Source organism: Heterocephalus glaber, unplaced genomic scaffold, assembly GCF_053883595.1.
Source record: "Heterocephalus glaber isolate CG9 unplaced genomic scaffold, H.glaber_assembly_v1.0 deba00001555, whole genome shotgun sequence".
NCBI classification, from domain to species: Eukaryota; Metazoa; Chordata; class Mammalia; order Rodentia; family Bathyergidae; genus Heterocephalus; species Heterocephalus glaber.
Window position 1 is genome coordinate 1,247,008 of NW_028258346.1, and position 18,412 is coordinate 1,265,419.

General features: G+C 38.7%; 2 protein-coding genes across 38 annotated transcripts in view; one reads left to right on the forward strand and one right to left on the reverse strand.

Moving 5' to 3' along the window:
• The window catches only part of Rbm12b (RNA binding motif protein 12B), a 476,951-nt gene extending 459,988 nt beyond the window's left edge, over positions 1-16,963 (reverse strand). For 2 of the 32 annotated variants that reach the window (XR_015442810.1, XR_015442807.1), the window contains exons 1-3: positions 9,514-9,691; positions 8,803-9,325; positions 6,402-6,655 (exon numbers count right to left, since the gene is read on the reverse strand). Coding sequence is in view for 9 of the 32 variants with exons in the window: in XM_013074135.3 (XP_012929589.1) it covers positions 2,927-5,806 (2,880 nt within the window). In the remaining 23 variants the exon portion in view is untranslated. The other 30 variants (XR_015442813.1, XR_015442812.1, XM_013074135.3 and 27 more) reach the window with 29 other exon arrangements.
• A 52-nt stretch (positions 16,964-17,015) lies between these two features.
• Tmem67 (transmembrane protein 67) overlaps positions 17,016-18,412 on the forward strand; it is a 44,072-nt gene continuing 42,675 nt past the window's right edge. For 3 of the 6 annotated variants that reach the window (XM_021262636.2, XM_004850099.3, XM_021262634.2), the window contains exon 1: positions 17,016-17,289. In XM_021262636.2, coding sequence (XP_021118295.1) covers positions 17,067-17,289 — 223 coding nt within the window. In that variant the 5' untranslated portion in view covers positions 17,016-17,066. The remainder of the gene's footprint in view (positions 17,290-18,412) is intronic. The other 3 variants (XM_021262639.2, XM_021262638.2, XM_021262637.2) reach the window with 3 other exon arrangements.

Consider the following 18,412-nt stretch of genomic DNA (forward strand, 5'->3'; position numbering starts at 1 on the left):
CTGCTTTTAATGTTCTCCATAAACTGATAGAATTTACTCCTTTAACCTAGTTATCTCTTGATTATGGGATTAAGTTTATTTTCTACACATTATCTAATATTTTTCAGATATCTTCTAGACAAAAATGTTTGACTTTATGACAAAATGCCACTGGGCATGGAGCTAAAGAACCAGTACACTTCCGCATCTGCAAGTACAAGTAAAACAGTTATTTAAGCTAGATGACAAGCACATGAGGATTTAGTACACTTTCTCTTTTATGTGTTTAAAACTTGTGTTTGCTGGTAAACTGATTGAGCTGATGAAGGGAGGGGAATGCCCTACTGTGCTGCATTTAACAATTTACATGATGTACATACTCCCACCATGACCAACTTATCAACATCACAGGAGTTGTTGGAAAGAGACATACAAAACTGGCCTCCAACCAGTAGAAGCCAGTTTTTGTGATAAAGATAAAAAAATATTAAGTCCTAATATATTTTGGAATATTCATGTCATTTCATTTTAAAATCAAAACAGAGAGCTTGTGTTTACCATAGATGGCCTCTTATCTATTGCACCTCACTCACTTGAGAAGCAATTACTCCCTTTAAGTGATCTATTACTTTAAGCTTCATCTTATCTTTATTGCCATGTACTGGATCTGAGATGTGTTTTTTGTCTTCCATCCATATCTCAAAGTTCAATCAAATGAACCATCTCCCTACAAATACCATTTCTCACTAACTTGCCACCCCACTTTAGCCCACCCTATATTCTTTTTTTTTTTTTGGTACCGGGGATCGAACTTGGATCCTTGCGCCTGCACAGCAGGCGGCGAAACCACTGAGCTAAATCCCCGACCCCACCCTATATTCTCTAGAATACAGTGTATTTTTATTTTTCCTATTTTATTTTTAAGTTTTTACTCTGCTCAAACTTGCTGTGCAGCACCAATTTCTCCCTTACTCTACCCTCTTTAATTTTTCCTACCTAAAGTAAATGTGAAACAACTATATTCCAAAGCTTATCATTCTCCAACTTAAAAGTTTACTATTTTAAAGAGCCATACTGAGGTGCTTTTTAGAACCAAATATACCAATTTACTCCTACTAGTTAAGCAGGATACTGACTAAAAAAATAAAATAAATTTAAGTAGGCTTCTCTTAGATTTCTTTAAATCACTAAAAGATATTTACAGGTATTAAGTACAAAGTATTTTACTTCAGCAATCTCCTGTTACTAAATGACTGAATTACCAAATATAAATTCAATTTTAAGCTAGACATGGTAGTACAAACCTATAACCCCAGTACTCTGGGAGGCTGAGGCAGAAGGATCACAGATTTGAGTACAGCCTAAGCAATTTAGCAAGACCCCATTCTCAAAAAGAAATTCAGCTTTACTCTTATTTACTCAATGTGGGAAATCTCTGGATCAAAGAATTGAGGAAAAAAATATGCTCTATACAAACTATATAAACAGCCAAAGTCAAATGTTGGATAAAATGAACAACTCTGAATTAGAGGCCAGTATCTAATGTATCCCAAGAGAAATGTTGGCTATATAAAAAGTCGCTTTTTCTTTTAACAATGTTTGAGCAGCCTATCTTTTTGAAGTGATAGATTCAAAGTGAGAATAAAGTTAAGAAAATATAATTTACCCTTGAATATATTTTTAGCACGGTCTTAATTGAAAACACTTTTAATAAAGTGAGGCAGCAGAAGTATTAACAGCATGAACAGGAGTCAGTGGACTGTTGGGTTGAAATTTCCTCCATAACTGACTGAAGGCAAGTTGCTTCACCTCTCTAACTTCATTATCTCACTTGTAGAATAGAATAAGTCCTTTACTGCTTAGCAAATACTGAGATCATGCATATGAAGCACTTATAATGCCTAGCACATAGTGCCTCATTTCAGTAAATGTGAGCCACTCACATGACTGCATAAAGTCTAATCCAGTATTTGCAGAATATTATTAAATATTGAATATCACTGAAATAAAAATTCAACCTCACAAGTCTTATACTTCATATCTGAATAAGTTTCAATGCTAAAATCTCATAAGAACCTAATAATAAAAATACAAGTTATAAGATTCATCAGTAAACTCCTCCTAGAAAAACAAACTATATATCCATTTGTCACATTCTTCCCAGCATAAGCCTGTCTCCCCTCACCCATAATTGCATTGTTTTGAAAATTTTGTTAATCTAGTTACTAAAATGTTGAAGATTCCATACAACTACACATTATGACAGCATAGTCCCTCCCATCATAAATTTAATGTATTGTTGAAAAACTTAATACCCAGCTGCAATTTTTCTTTTTATACAAATACAAGTTAATTAGTCTATTGAGTTGCAATTTTTTATTTTTATAAAATTTTGCAAAGTTATGAACATGGAAACTAAGAATTTCCTAAGCTTTTTACATAAGTAAATTTCAAAGTTCACAGTTTGCCCATTATGACTATTTATAATTAACAGATCTTAACACAGTAATATCTCAGACAAGAGGGCATTAATTCTGCAAGCAGATAGCAATGAAAATGCCAAACCTGAACAATCGGCCACTGACCATTTTCTCATACAGTTTGAATAAAAAGCATTGACTACAGAAATAAAAATGAATATAAAATGTATCTTCCCCATATACAACTCTGTAAGTTTTTGAGGTTTACCCTTAACAGGAACAAAAATTAAGGAACTCAGAATTAGCTCCCACTACCGTAGCAAAGAAAAATACAACATATATAATTTTAAATTAGGTAAAAAAAAAAAAAAATGAATGGCAATCTGCAAGCAAAAGAAAACCAAATTCACACTCTATTTACAGTTTTCTATTCACAGGTCAAAATAAATGTTTAAAAAATAACACTTTTAAAAATGCATTTTACTGCATCAATACTGTGGGATGGTAACTGAATTTAGAAATGCTCTCTAAAGCAAAATTAGCTTAACCTTCCTCGGACCAACTGGCCTATCATTAAGATCTTTAATAGCAGCCATAGCTTCATTATAGTTGATCATAGCAACAATGGCTTCCCCTGTAGGTAAACCTTGCTCATTATACTGTATTGAAACTGAATCAGGTATGATTCTGTAACCATGGAAGAAGTCTAAAATTTCATTTACATTTGCCTTAAATGGAAGATTCATTATCTTAACAGGAGTTACTCTACCTGAACTACAGTTTAATTTGGGATCAGGCATAAATCTACCCTCAGGAAAACCTCCCATATTACGCTTTCCAAAATCAAACTTGCCACCTTCTGGGCGACCAAAATTCACGAAAGGGCGATGACTTCTAAAATCCTCAGGTGGATTCCTAGAATCCTCACCAGGTCTGAAATCAGGAAGTCTAGGGTCTTCCTCTGGAACTTCCCTAAGGTCTTCCTCAGGGAGCTGCCTGAAGTCCTCATCAGAAGGGCATCTAAAATCTTCTTCCTGGGGGCTCCTGAAGTCCTCATCAGGAAGGTGCCTGAAGTCTTCATCCGGAGGGCCCCTGAAGTCTTCATCCGGAGGGCCCCTGAAGTCTTCATCAGGCATATGCCTGAAATCATCCTCTCGGGAACGCCTGAAATGTTCCTGGGGTGGTCGCCGGAAATGCTCCTGGGGTGGTCGCCGGAAGTGTTCCTGGGGTGGCCGTCTGAAATGCTCTGGGGGTGGCTGCCTGAAATGTTCTGGAGGCGGCCTTCTGAGGTGCTCCGATGGTGGTCGCCGGAAGTGATCCTGGGGCAGCCGTCTTATATGCTCCATGGGTGACCGCCTGAAATCATCTTCAGGGGAATGCCTGAAATCCTCCTGGGTGGGCTTCCTAAAGTCTTCTTCCCTAGGATGCCTGAAGTCATCATCTGGAGGGCACCTGAAGTCCTCCTTCCAAGGACGCCTGAAATCCTCCTCTGGTGGCCGTCTGAAATCTCCCTCAAGGGACCTCCTAAAGTCCTCCTCAGGGGGCTGCCTGAAATCCTCCTCCAGTGGCCACCTCCAGTCCTCAAGAGGCCGTCTCCAGTCATCCTCCCGAGGGCGCCTGAAGTCTTCTTCAGGAGGCCGTCTGAAGTGCTTCTCCCGAGGGTGCCTAAAGATCTCTGGGGATCTCCTGAAGTCCTCCGGAGAGAACCTGAAGTCCTCTGGAGAGTGCCGGAAGTCTTCTGGAGGGCGTCTATCAGGCTGTCGGAAATATCCCTGGGGATGCTTGAAGTTATCCTGTTGCCTCAAATCCTCTAGCTCATATCTAAGGTTTTCAGAAGGCCCAACTGAGTAAACTGATAGGTCTTTTGAATCAAATAAATGGGAATGATCATCTCTGTCACGTGACTGTGAACGGGCTTGCATTTTCTCAGTAGACATCAAGGGGAAATTTACACCAAATTCCTGTATCTGTGCCTCAGATATAAGTCTTAATAATACCTCTGTTCCTAAGAATCTTCGTCGGTTTAAACGTTCAGCTTTCATGGCCTGTTCTTCAGATTTAAATTTCACCAATGCTTCTCCCAGACCAACTCCTTTGTCATCATAAAGCAGGTAAATGTCATCCTCAGCAAGAGAAAAGTCTGCAAAGAATTTCTGCACTTCAACTTTTGTAACATCAAATGGAAAATTTCTTATATATATGCACAGCTTCTGGCCAGAGTATCCTTCTTGAGAGTATTTTTGTGAAACATGTCCAGATCTCTCTTTGTCTATTGACCCCCCCGGTCTCTTCTTTTCATAACATTCAATGAACTTCAGCATCTGTTTTTTAGAAACTGGATCAATATGAATTGGACGATGTTGTAAAACAGTCTTATGGAAACCCAGAGCAGTATTATAGTCTTTCAGAGTCTTGAAAGTCACAAAGGCATATCTTGTTCTTTTTTCATCTTTATATAGGAACCTAATCTGTTCATTAGTCAGATCAATATCTCTAAAGAAATTTCTTAAATCTCTTTTGCTAACATTTAAGGACAGATTTTTTAAGTGAACATAAAATCCAACAGGGGAACGAGAACGTGTTCTTCTGGGAGATTTTGAATGAGTCCGTTTACGAAAATGTCTATCATTAAGTCCTCTTGGAGGAGAATGTTCTTCAGCTCTCATAGGAATTTCACCCTTTTTAACCGCATCTCCACCACACTCAATCCACTGTTGTTCCGAGCCCTGCATTACTTCTATAAATCTTGAACCCATAAAACTTCTATGACATTTAAGACCTCCTGAAGCATCAATACATGAAGCAAATTTTACTATGGCATCACCATTATTTCGGCCATCATGATGTTTTAGGAAAATTACTCCATCCACACACAAACCAGAAAAAAAGACACGTACATCATCTTCATTTACTAAGTAAGGCAAACCTCGTAGAAATAAATAAGGATTCTCGGCCTTCGATGGCCTTGTCTTTCTTGGCCTTAAATCATCAAGACCTGTACCATTAGTATGAAACCCAGCATCTTGGTTAACTGAAGAGCCATATCCAGAATTATTTTCATCTTCTTTCATGGCCTCAATATAATTAGATAGGCTGCCAACCCCTGATGCCCCAGATCCGGGTCGCCCTCTTCCTATACGATCAATTCTTTTCATTTCTATAGTCTTCTGCATTTCTGCCTTGCTACTAAGAAAGAGCTCTACAGATGAATCCTTGATAAACCCTCCTGAGCGACTTATGGCACGTCTTGCATCTTCATCTGTTGCAAAAATAATAAAAGCCTCCCCAATATCCCCTCCAATTATATGCACTCCTCCATCAGGAATAGTCAATCCCGTGAAGAAGTGACGAATATCCACAGGCCCCGCAATAAAAGGAAGCCCCAGTAAACGGATGACTACAGCCATGCTGAGCTCAAACCACAGCAATAATGACCTGCAGACAAAAAGGTACACATAATAGCAAGTCTTATTTTTGAAGTACCTTAGCCCAAACTAAGCTTAATAATTATCTGGTTCCTGCTTCCTTCTGCATTTATAAATGAAAACAAGATACAAATTCACAAAAATAGTGATCTTATCTATAAAGAAAACAAAGAATAAGCTTTCTCCCATCTAAATATACAAATAAACCAACTACCCTGAAAAAATTTCATATCACCCATTGTATACAATAAAGAACATCAAAAATATCAACTCTTCCTTTGGTAATCTGCCAAATGCTTCTTCACAACAAGACCAAACTACTTTCAGACTCATTTAGAACATGTATCTTACTGAAATATAAGTGAGATTAAAGTCTTTTACCAACCACAGTTAAATTTACAAATTTAGAAAAGCCATCTATGGTCAGTATATCATTTCTGCTCATGATATTAAGTTGCCTACCACTAGTGCATCGCTGGCCAGACATAAAGGACAAAAGCCATGAGTACCAGGATATACTAATCCATATGATTTTCGTCAAGCCTCTGTGAAAAGCCTTAAGCTCTGGATGTCTTACCTTTTCTTTTTATTTCTTGGAGACCTGTTAATTCTGTAAAAGCAACTTAACTGTGGAAAGAAAATGAAATATAATTAATCTTTGAACCCTGTAATTATCTCAATACTCGATTAGGATATTCATTTCAGAATTACCTATCAAAAATGAAGCAACTTAAGATCCACAATTATGGACATTACAAAATAGTCTTCTTCGTTCCAAGAGGAAATTCATTATCCTTTTGCAAAAAGGAAGTACAAAATCCAAGTAGACATCTGCAAAGTATTAAAAAATTTTAAAAGTGCTGAAATGATACTACTCCTTTATTGGAAGTAGCATGAAGAAAGGCCTAGGGGAAATGTAACGCACTCTGAGTTCTGTTGTGGTACATAAATGGGTGCATAAATTTATCAAAGCTCATTGAATTCTCTTTAAGGTCTATGCATTTTTGCATATATACAGAAGTTTTATATCCACTTAAAAAAAGTTCAATTAAATATCCACTTAAAAACACCAAGAACATATTTAAAACAAAAAAAGACCTTCATCACTTCCTTCTTACAAAATCCATACAGCTAGTTCATATTTACATCCAACTCTCTAGCCAGTTTCCTCCTTTTCAAAATATAAGACCATATCATATTAACAAAGCAACCGCTCAAAATGACATGAAAACATCAAAGCCTGAAATTCCAATACATAAAAATTCTAATTTTTAAAGCAATAAATCCAAGCCAATGGCTACCATTTGGATTCAATTTTAAATTCTCAATATTACCAACACAGAACCAAATTTGATGACTCCAGTACAATTAAGCCAAGTATTCCAATATCCCTAAAATCAAATCTTAACACCACTCTTTATCTGATACTTTTAAAACAGTAGTTCATCTCAAGCAAAACATAGAATGTTGAGGTAAAGGCGCTTATGATACCAAAAGTCTATTCTACTTCAAACAACTATATTGCACTCAACTGAAGAAACCCAAATAACAATGTAGAGAAGTACAAATACAGTTAAAATTCATCAATATGGAATACCGGTATTACCAATATTCATTACTGAAAAACTCAATTTATTATTTTTTTAAGAAACTTCCACCGAAATACTTTCATGCTAACAATATTTAAGGAAGTCCTACCAAATAAATTAAGACCTGCCAAAATAATAATTAGTATGTTTTTAATGCTGCAAATAAATGGTGCTTTAGTTCACCCCTTACAACTAATACCACAGTTCCACAAAGTGGGGTCTGAAGACATACTCCTTGAGGTTTGAAAGGTTTCTTTTCCTTTAGAAAGGCTCCATAGATTAAACTAAATGCTAAACTATCAAAAGCATCAAGAAATTATTTGGCACGTGTGACATCCAAAAAATATCTGCACACCACAAAAAAAAAAAGCTTAAGCCTAATTTTTTCACAAACCAGTATCTGCACCTAACACTGCAACAAAAACTATAACTGGATTCTGGAATACTTATGCACCTTAAAAATTCCATGACACCTATGTAAACAGTCTTAGCTACTTTTTTAAAAATTAAAATATCTTAGCAGCGTAAGACATGTCATTTTGTCTAAGATTTTTTTTTTTATTTAAAAGAACATAAGCTCATCTACAAGCAAAGCAAAATTAACAGACATTTCAAGGAACAATTATGTGAAATTCAAAAAATCTCTAGTAAATTCAAAAAATATTCTCCTAACACAAAAACTAAGTATCTTAACTAAAAACTATCTCAACTAAGTTTCATAAGCACAAATCTCATGAATTCCAATTCAAGCTATTTAAAAAGGTAAACATTAACTAATGCATAAACCTCTTTGCCCTTCAATAGTAATCTATCACTTACCCTCTACAACACTTCCAGAATAGCTTTAGCTTTCAAAATAAGTAGGTATTTCTACAGTTCCAATATGTTGTTTCCTTAAGCAAATTCTCCAGAAATTCGAATCTTAACACATTACATTACACAAAACGCAAAACACACAACACACACAAAAGCAAATCCGTGCGCGTAAAATTTTTGTAGTTATGAATGTATTTTTTTCATGCTAGGTAGGTTTAAGGACACAGTGCTCCGTTAGAACTATGAAAAAAAGGAAGTGGATCCCTAAAAACTCAAGGATATGCGCACTTAAAATAACTTTCCTGTCCTTATTCAGTGATAATCCCACGTAATCACCGTTTTAACTAAATACGAAATGTGCAACTTCTAATCAAGACTGAGAGGAAAATGGGAGAGAATGAATTTAAGGGTTATCTCAGATTCTTTTCACTTAAATAATAGCAGGTAAAAAGTTGTTTTCCAGAAACGGTGAGGAAATTCTTTTACTCTTTGCCTGTGACTCTTGAAACCCAAAGTTACGATGAAGCACGTTCAAATTCTATGTGTGAATTTCCCCTGCAAAAAATAACCTACCCCAGTCCAAAATTACTGAGGATCTGCCTTTTATAACGTAGATGGTTAAAACAAAAACCAAAGCCAAAATGAAGACGAATCCGCACGGCACAGAGTTTCTCTCAGCATCCATCACCGTCAAATAGGAATCATTCGAAGACATCCATTCTATAGCCCACAGCCTTTGTCCACACTCCCAGGGGTCAGAGCTTCTTTCTTCTGCGTCAGGCCGAAGGTGCTACGTGGGATCCGATGCTGTCGCCAGACCTTCGGCCAAAATCAGCCTTCAAATTAACCAGAACCGCCCAACCTCCTGCCTCTCTGCGGCGCCGTCCCAAGGGGAAACACTGCACCTTAATTCGCCATAGGGTCAGCGGGCCCCGAATCTAACTGAATCGCTTTCGCCCCTCTGAAGCCTAACGATCCGGGTCTCCGGCCGACACTGACTACGATGACATAGCAAAGAAAAACAATACCTATGAAATCCTTCGGGCTCTTCACTGTCAAGATCACGGGGAAGCGCACACACACCACCACATGGAGGCTGACGGGAGAGGGAGAGTCAGTGTTTAGCAGGGAAACAAGGCGCCCTAACAGCAGCAGCGACGCCGGAGGCTGAGCGGCCGCCGGCCCCGCCTTTTCCCGTCCTTCCGCCCCGGCCGCCAGCCCCTCCCCACCCCAGACGCCCCGAGGGTCACAGCTCTGCACTCTGCAAGGGACACACACACACACCGCTGCTGCCAAGTCAGACACCAGGCCGGGAGCTGGGATACTCCTCCTCGTAGCTCAGGTAGAGCCTTTTGCGAGCCCAGAGGAAGATGGCGCCCACCCACCCCTCTCGTCCCAACAAACGAACGTAGTTTGTCTGCCCATGCGCTCTCCTAGCGTAACCCCCCACCCACCCCCCCGCGCCTCGGCCGCGCAAGCGCACGCGCCCGCTCGCCCAAGGGTTGGGGAAGGGAGGCGGCACCCTGGATTGGCTGAGCTTCTGCGCGTGCCCAGATGGTAGCCAACCCGGGAGCCTCGCTCTGGAGGTGCGATTCAAAGGCCAAGTTAGGAGTCAACTGGGTGTTGTTGTAATTAAAATCAGCAGTAGATCAGTGTTAAAGTACGCAGAACAAATGTTCACATTTTTCAGAAGTTAAAGAACGAGATGAAAAAATAAAAATTGATTTGTCTTTCAGTGGTGTAATCACTGTGTGGCGTTAGCATTTTCTGAAAGATTCTTGTAAACTAAAAGGCCAGGGCATGGTTAATTTCAATGTCTTAGATGTTTACCAGGTAGGGTGCCAATACCTAGGGGTTTAATAAATGTATGTTTATCAGTCTTACAGACATTAATAACTTTGTGAATTACCTTCATAAATTTCCGGTTCCCATCTTCTGGTCTTTTGAAACCAGAGAACACATGGACCAGGCCTGCAAACTGAGAAATGAAAATCACAATTACAGGCATGTGCTGTGAATAATAGCTGGTGAACAACCTTGTGTTTCCTTTTATTGTATGCAAGTAACAAAGCAGCACACCATGTTGGGCTGCACAGTGCAATTATCCATAGACTCAAAACTCACCAAAAAGGCAGAAACCACATTTGTATGACGTTACAGATAAGAGAAAAACAAGAGTTTGGAGTCCTCCTTTTATTGTACACAACTAAATTAGAAATGTTATAGGCAGTCAGGGCTGGGCCCTGGAAGAAGTCAATGGAGAAGATAAGAATACATCACAACTGTGGCTAAAAGGTGCATACTTTGAAGGCTTCAAATTAGAGAGACTTGACTACACCTACATACTTGCCCTAGGGCTGAACAGCAGTGACTGACCGCATCCTTCACCTTGGGTGGGGAACTAAAACCTCCCTAGCCCATTCCTTTCTGGAAAATGCTTGTTCTTTCCCAGTACTCTTGCTATGTCACTTGCTTCCCCATTTGATCCCCATCTAATCAATATTACCTAAGTGACTTTACTCGTAATCTTATTAGTTGACTATAGTTTTGTCCTACCTTGTACCAGGCCCCACCTGGTGGCTTTGCTCTATAAAGCTCCTTTGAGAAACACAGTCTGTGGGCAACCCACTTTCTGGACAGGCAGCTTCGGTCTCTCCTAGACAAAAGCTCTTTCTCTCAATAATTACTTCCTCCTCTTAACCTCCATTGTTCCTAGAATTCATTATTCGATTTTAGAGAACATAAACTTGGCATATCGGACATTTAGCAGGTTGGAAGTCGTAATATTTCCCTCATATTATTTGGATTATTTGGAGGTCCATATATCATCCCTATATCATACTCCCTATATCATTCACAGCAAAATGCTGATTCTTAAATTATTAACATAACTGTAAGAAGCGGTAGTTTGAGTGAACAACAAAAAAAATGGTAACCAGAATTAGGGCCATCTTTTACTCATTTGGGCAAATGACTTAGCCTCTCTGTGCCTCAGTTTCCTTACCTAAAATGGGAATAATAGTAGTACCCACCTCTTAGGGTTGTTGGAATGCAAATGTTGGTAATGTAACTATCTGAAACTATTGAATTAGTGACTTGTTTCAAACATCAAGGTGACCCACAGAGAAGCCATGGGTGTTACCTGTGGGTCCTGGATTCCTTGAGTAGATATGATTTTGCTAATCCAGTTTGGTCCTGGCCTTGCAGGCTGAGGAACCTGGCCTAAAAAGCTCACATTTATTTACTATTTACTGTATGCCAAGTTTTGTGCCTTATTTTAGTCTTATGACTATTTTTCCTATTTTACAGATAAGGGAAAACGAGGTATAGAAAATTACATAGCTTGTCCAAGGTCACATAAATTCTGTAGTACAACATAAATCCTGGAATTAAACCCTCATGGTTTGCTTCCAGAGACCACTACTCTGTATTATACAGAAAGAAGATTCTGAGCCCAAGGCAGTTTCCCTTTAAACAAACATGCACAGCAATATTCCACCATATCATTGTTATCAGTATCACACACAAGAAACATTAGCAAAGCAAACTGGAGATCAACTGAAGCTGAACAACACTTTCCTGGTCTGTATATGCTTTCTACATGAAGTCAAATTATCAGTTTGCTAAGCATGGAAAGGGAACATGAGTAGTTACCTCATCTCAAAAAGTGATCCTCAGTTAAGACTATCTGTAGGCATTCCCATCCATCCTAACAAAAATAACAGCTATCATTTAATGAGCACTTACTGTAGTACTCACCTGGCCAAAGTTTGCTCAGGTAAGACCCTGTCCCTCAAACAGCATGCTAGGCATTACCAGTCTCTCATGGTCTCCCGCATTGTCCTGGACTGACCATACTCCTGGTCACAGACTTTCTCCAAATAGGACACTCTAGTGAATGTCTTTCTAGTTTGCTCCGTGCCTTTTTCAGATGACCATACCATTATAAAAAAAAAAATCAGATTAAGGTAATTTGGATATAACCACATGGTATTCTTGTTATTGAACAGTTTCTGTACATGTAGTGTGTTAGCCTCAAAATCTAATGAGTTTTGAGAAAATAGGGAAAATTATTTCTGGAAAAGCACAACAGTAGACCCTGAAACAGCCACACTGATCTATGGCCATTCTGTGGCTCTGTCTGAACAAGTCTGATAGCTCCCCAGATGTTTTCCCTTAACTGCAGTACTACCCACCCTAGTGAATGCTTTTAGCATCAGACAATTTTTGGCTGCCATCCATAGCCTTTCAGCATCTACAAGGACAGCATTTGCTCACTTTGTCTCAGGTTTTCTTTAGAAATTTCCACATACTTTTCCCTAGGATATTTTCTAAAGTATAAAGTTCATATTATTCCCTTGTTTAAAAATCTTAAGCTTGAAATCATGATAGACAAATATTGGCATCAATAGCCTTCATTTTTATTCCTTCCTATCGTCCTACCCTTTTCTCCTGTCATTGGCCAGGCATAACCTATACAACAGGGAAACTGAAGTACATGTCACTCACCAATGTGCCTGCCTTTTTATGCCCCTGGCTTTTCCATATGGTCCTTCTGCCTGTCCTGTTTTATCATATTTCCTCCTCTGTGACCTTTCCACTGATCTTCCAGTTCTATGGTCTCCACTAGAGAAGTTATCTCAACACATTTTATTGATCTGTTTCCATATCTGCTTCTCTATTATACTGTGAGGTCCCTGAGGGGGAAGCACTCTTCTTTTTGAAAATGTCTGTCATTGAAGTGCTCAATAAGTGTTTCAAAAATGATTTAACTCCCTGCAAAAAGAATGAACTACTTTCTGAGCACTGTTTCCAGGTAATTAGACCTCTCAATTCAGTTTGGAGAGTCTAAACACAGTAGCCATTGGAACAGCTACAGATTTCTGTTCCCAACCTCCTTGTCAAGCACTAGACTTATAAACTCATTTTCTGCTACAGTTCCCTGTCTTAGTAGGCAATCAAACTTATCTCCTCAAATTGCCATCTCTAACCTAGGCCTTCCCTATCCCTTCCCCTTACCTGCTCCCCCTCCAACATAATTTAGTCTTAGAGGCAAGATAGACTTACTACCAATTTTTCATTGCCAAATGATTTCCCTTCCAATTATTCACTCTTTTCAAAATATCTCCTACATTTATCCAAAGTACTTACGAAAAGAACTGATCGTGTTTGACTTCTCCGCTTTTACCACGGATTTCTTTATATCCTCACTGATCTCTCTTTTCTCTCAGATGCTAAGAATTATTTTTCCCCTGGAAAGGGCCTCCTCCCATTCTTCATCACAGTCCTTGACACCCTCTTACTCAAGACAAAAATCAATTATTTCTCTTTATCTTTAATCTCCCCTTACTCATCAGTACCTCTTTGCTTATAGACATATTACCTCTTATCCTTAAAAATATTTGAACTATTTTGCTCATTCACTGCTTTTGTTTTCCTTTCAAAGCCAAACTTCTCAAAATAGTTTTTATCTGGCACCTGCTTTTTCTCACTACTGCTGTATGATTTTCTTCTACCCCAACCAGTGTAATGATACTGTACTCCAAAAGGTGACTAATGATCAGTCATCCAGTTGCCAAATCCAAAGACCTTTACCGCATTTTCAGCCTTCTCTTTCACCTCCTACCCCCTACCCCCACCCCTGCTTTTTGCAGCATTTATAGGAGACACAGTACTGCAGTTAAGCAGCCCCCTCAGCCAAAGGGACAGAATTCAGTTTGTTTCTACAAATTTCTACCTGAAGGTTTAAGTAGGGGTTTTTGGTAAAGACCAAATTCTTGCCTCCATTTAATTATTTATAGAAAGAGATGATAACAGTGCATATTTCAGAAGATAGTTTAGTAGATAAATTTTGTAAGGTAATGCACGGTGCAGTGCTTATCTCAACAGGTGTTCAAAAAGTATGTGCTATCTTTTTTGAACCTGTTCTCTCACTTTCTTTGGTACACTTCTTTCTAAGCTATCATTAAACCACATTCTCCAAATTTCTTCCTCTATCTCTGTTTCTTATCTTAACTGAATAATATTGGACACTTCTAATCTTGATAAATGAAAACAATTATATTCCCTGTTCATTAGGTTGTTAACAATAATGAAATTGAAGGTAAAGAGTTTAACACAATACATGGCATAAATAATTTGCTTTCTTGATTAAGAAAACAGAAGAAACATTTCTGGTTCAGTTCCTTTCCTTCTTGTTTGAGATTTGAATGTTGCTATCTGGTATATGGAAGTCACACTGCAGTAAGAAAGAAAAGCCACAAGAATTGCAGAGATAACTACCTAGTATCACTGAAGGAACATCAACAGCCTCCAGGTTTATGTTTGTTTTTGTTTGAACTGTTATGAACTGGCTTAAACTACCTGGACTTTGGTTACTTACAAAAAAAACCCCTCTAATGATATTGTCTCAAATGTATGCTTAAAAGCTTTAGCTAACATTTCTTTTCTGCTATCCTTGTAGGCAGTTTACACAAATGAACCTACAGTTATCTCAAACTTAACCATATTTGTTTACTTCTAATCTTTCTACTATAGATAAAGTCTCCAGCTCCTGGGGCCACTTTTGTAAGATGTGGTGTTCGAAGACCTTAGACAAAATTCCACAGTATATGACTTATAATGCACTAAAAAGTAGAATGTCAGAATTTTTCTATTTCTATTGATATTTAGGAGCCACTTACTGCACTGAAAAATGACAAGTTTTGAAGAATAACAAACTCTAGTTCCATCACTTCCTAAAATTTAATTTTTTAAGTCTCTTATTTTTCTAAATAATGGATAATACTTCCTCAAAATGTTGTTATGAAGAGTTAAGACTAATGTTGCCAAGCACCTAGCACAGTGAAAGGAGTGGAACACACACACACACACACACCATCATAAATGTGCGTTCTTTTTATTGCTTAATAACATAGTAAGCAGTGAGTAAATATCCTGATCCTTGCCACAGAGTATATAATGGTATAACATTTCATCAAGGAAGCCTAGTTAAAACTTGCCTCTATGAAGGTTTTGCAGATTAATCCCAATTATTCTGCCCACATCCTTTCTTAGTTTTCATTAACATTTATATGGTCATGTATTTTTTTAAATCCATAAAAATAAGTTATTTCCTCTTTAAATTTCCACTCCAACAACACATTAATTATTCAAAAATATTTTTTAGAATTCTCTTTTAAGAATAATTTTCAGAAAATACGCTTGTTGTGTCATAGATACTAGTGATTTGGTCAGTGTTGGTCTTTTGAGGAAGCCCTAATGGTGGTTAAAGTTAAATGTATCCAACTTCCTTAGATGCATTTTCTAGATGCATTGAGAATATGCTCACCTTAACAGGGAAAAAAATCACATTATTACAAAATTTGCACTTTTTAAAGAAAGCAAAAAGCCATTTCAAGTTACTCTTGATAAATAAGGTAGCTTAAAAAATATAACAAGTGATTTCATGGGAAAGAAAGAAAAAATATAACAGTTGTACAAACAAAATTAAATAAAACAAAGTAAGATTTAAGCATTAAGTTTTTCTTTTGTGACCATTAACTGGCTATGAAGGCAATTCTAAAATATGTCGGAGCTAACAGTCTCCAAGGATGTCTACTTGAAAAACAATATCCATGTATGTGTAAATTTGATTTAAAAACTGATAGGTCTCCCACTACCTCAGCAGCTGTTATGTATGGTAGCTGCCCTCTTCCTATTGTGCCTTGTCCCCTCCCCTGTGTGACGTCACGCCAAAATGGTTGCTCCCACCAAAGAACAAACCCTTCTTCCCAGTATGCCCCTGTTCCTATCTGGAGAGTAACCTAATACTGGCTCACCTACTACCTCGTGACGTCACCGGCTCCTCCATCCCCTAGCCACTACCTCACTCAGCCCCACCTCAGCTCCTACAAGCCCCACCCGCGCTCCTATAAAAGGTACTTGCTGTCCTGGCCATATTGCTTTTGTCTCTCCTTTGTTCGGAGACATCTTGGCAGATCTGTTCCCCTAATAAAGGCTTGTTGTGGCCTGGTCTGGTCTTGGTTTTCGGCCCTTTTACCTGACAAAAACAATCGAAATGATCTTATTTTATGTACATAATTTTCTATGCTCAAAACAAAGTTAAAAATAAAAAGGATAATGTTTTTGTTTTTTCAGTTCTTGACCCATGGTAATCCTCCAGCATTACACATTTTAAATTTATGGAGGTCTGTTTATTTGTTGTTTGTTTTGCTCTACTGGGGATCAAATCCAGGCCTCGGGCATGCTAGGCAATCACTCTTAAGACTGAGCGACTCCCCCACCCCTCAAAGTGGGTTTTTGAAAATTTACAAAATATATGACATGTCTTCTCTGAAAATTAGACTGGTTAAATTCTGATGTAATTACTTAAGTATCTTTTTTTTGGACACAGGGTCTCGCTATGTAGTTCACTATGTACCCCAGGCTGGCCTCGAACTCGCAGCGATCCTCCTGTTTCACCCTTCCGAGTGCTAGGATTACAGGCATGAACCACCACTCCCGGCGAAAAGATACTTGTAATGTTACATAATTATATTTTCTTTGGTGTGATATTGCTTCCAGCCCCTCTTCCATTGATTTCACGCCCTAGTAAGATTGAGTCCCAGAGTTTAAAAAATATACCTTTTAAATAGCCGTCTGACTCCAGCGTTAACCTCGCGGATTTTTAGAGCTTTCAAATGTAACAAACCAGCCACCTTCCCGCGGGTTTGGTAACCTAGCAACTAAGGAGCGCCGGCAAGGATTTCCGTAACCGAGTTGTCCAATCAGCTCAGCGGTGTCGCCGCAGAGGCTGATGGGGCACTGGAGACTGCGCTGTCTCTGGCCTCAGCACCATGGAAACGCTTGGTGGGGCTAGGGCGGCAATGGCGGCTTGGTCTGTTTTAACCGCTAAGGCTCTGACTGCATTCCTCATGTTGGTCCTCCCTCGCGTCTCACAGGCTCTCACCTTCTCCTTACCTTTCCAGCAGCCAGAGACATGCAGCCACAACCAGTACTTCGATATCTCGGCGCTGTCCTGTGTCTCGTGTGGAGCCAACCAGAAGCAGGATGCTCGAGGTGAGACGAGTGCAAACGTAACACTCCCACCTTGGTTATCCCCAGGCCTCGACCTCTTCGTTTGTAGAAGGAATGCTTCAGAAAACGTAGCCGCCGAACTTAAGATTTCCTAAGAGGACTCCACTTTACACACTAAAGTGGTAGGGGAACCCGGAGTCCATTACCCTGCTCGCCTACGTTTAGGGTCAATCCCCCAGTCCTGATGTATGGGAAAAGTCTGTAGTGCAGTACTTAGAAAGCTGCCTATCAAAGGTAGAAAATAAATAGAAAAGAAGTAATCTGAGGTAGAGAGGTGTAGATGACAGGAAAGATTAGGGAGGAAATGCAAACTAACGCTTGTAAATGTTGATAGTTCTTTGTCTTGCTTTTTTCCATCCCAGAAATTTAGAGCTGGAAGAGGCTTTAAGCACAATCAGAGCCATCTTTTCATTGTACTCATAAGGAAATTGAATCCCAGAAGAGGTTGTGAAATCTGTCACCCGTCTGGGAGATCGCATGTCTTTTCCCCCCTCAGTCTCTAACTCTGTATCTCCAGTATAATTTTGCCTCTATAATAGAATTCTTAGAACTTATCCCTGTTATTGTTGAATGTTACTGACTGCTCTTAAAGTCTTTAGATTAACTTAATTTACCCCCTAAAATGTGCAATAAACTGCTCAGAATAAGTTTTTCCTGTATATTGAAGTCTGAGGTGTTTTCAGTCTCAATCATCCAGCAGTGGTGGCTAACTTACACACACATGCTGCAGTGGGCTGTTTGTAGCTTTGAAAGCTCTAAAAGGTTTCCCATCACTGATACAGTATTAACTTTCTGTCACCTTCAATCTGATTTATCCTCATTTAAGTCATTGACCAAGCCAGATCAGGTTGTTTCGGTAAAGAAATGTGACTGAGAAAGCATTTCAAGCTCTAAAATGTAAGATACTAGTATAATAATTATGAATCTAGATATTGTTTGCATTGTGCTACACAGATTGCTATGGATGTACTACACAGAGAATGCTGTCCTTGCTATGCAGCCAGTTCAGTAGTAATTTCCTAAAACATTTACTGGCTTTCCAAATAGAGAACAATGATTTATTTTCTTTTCTAATAAAGTTTTGGCAATTTTTAATTCACTGAAT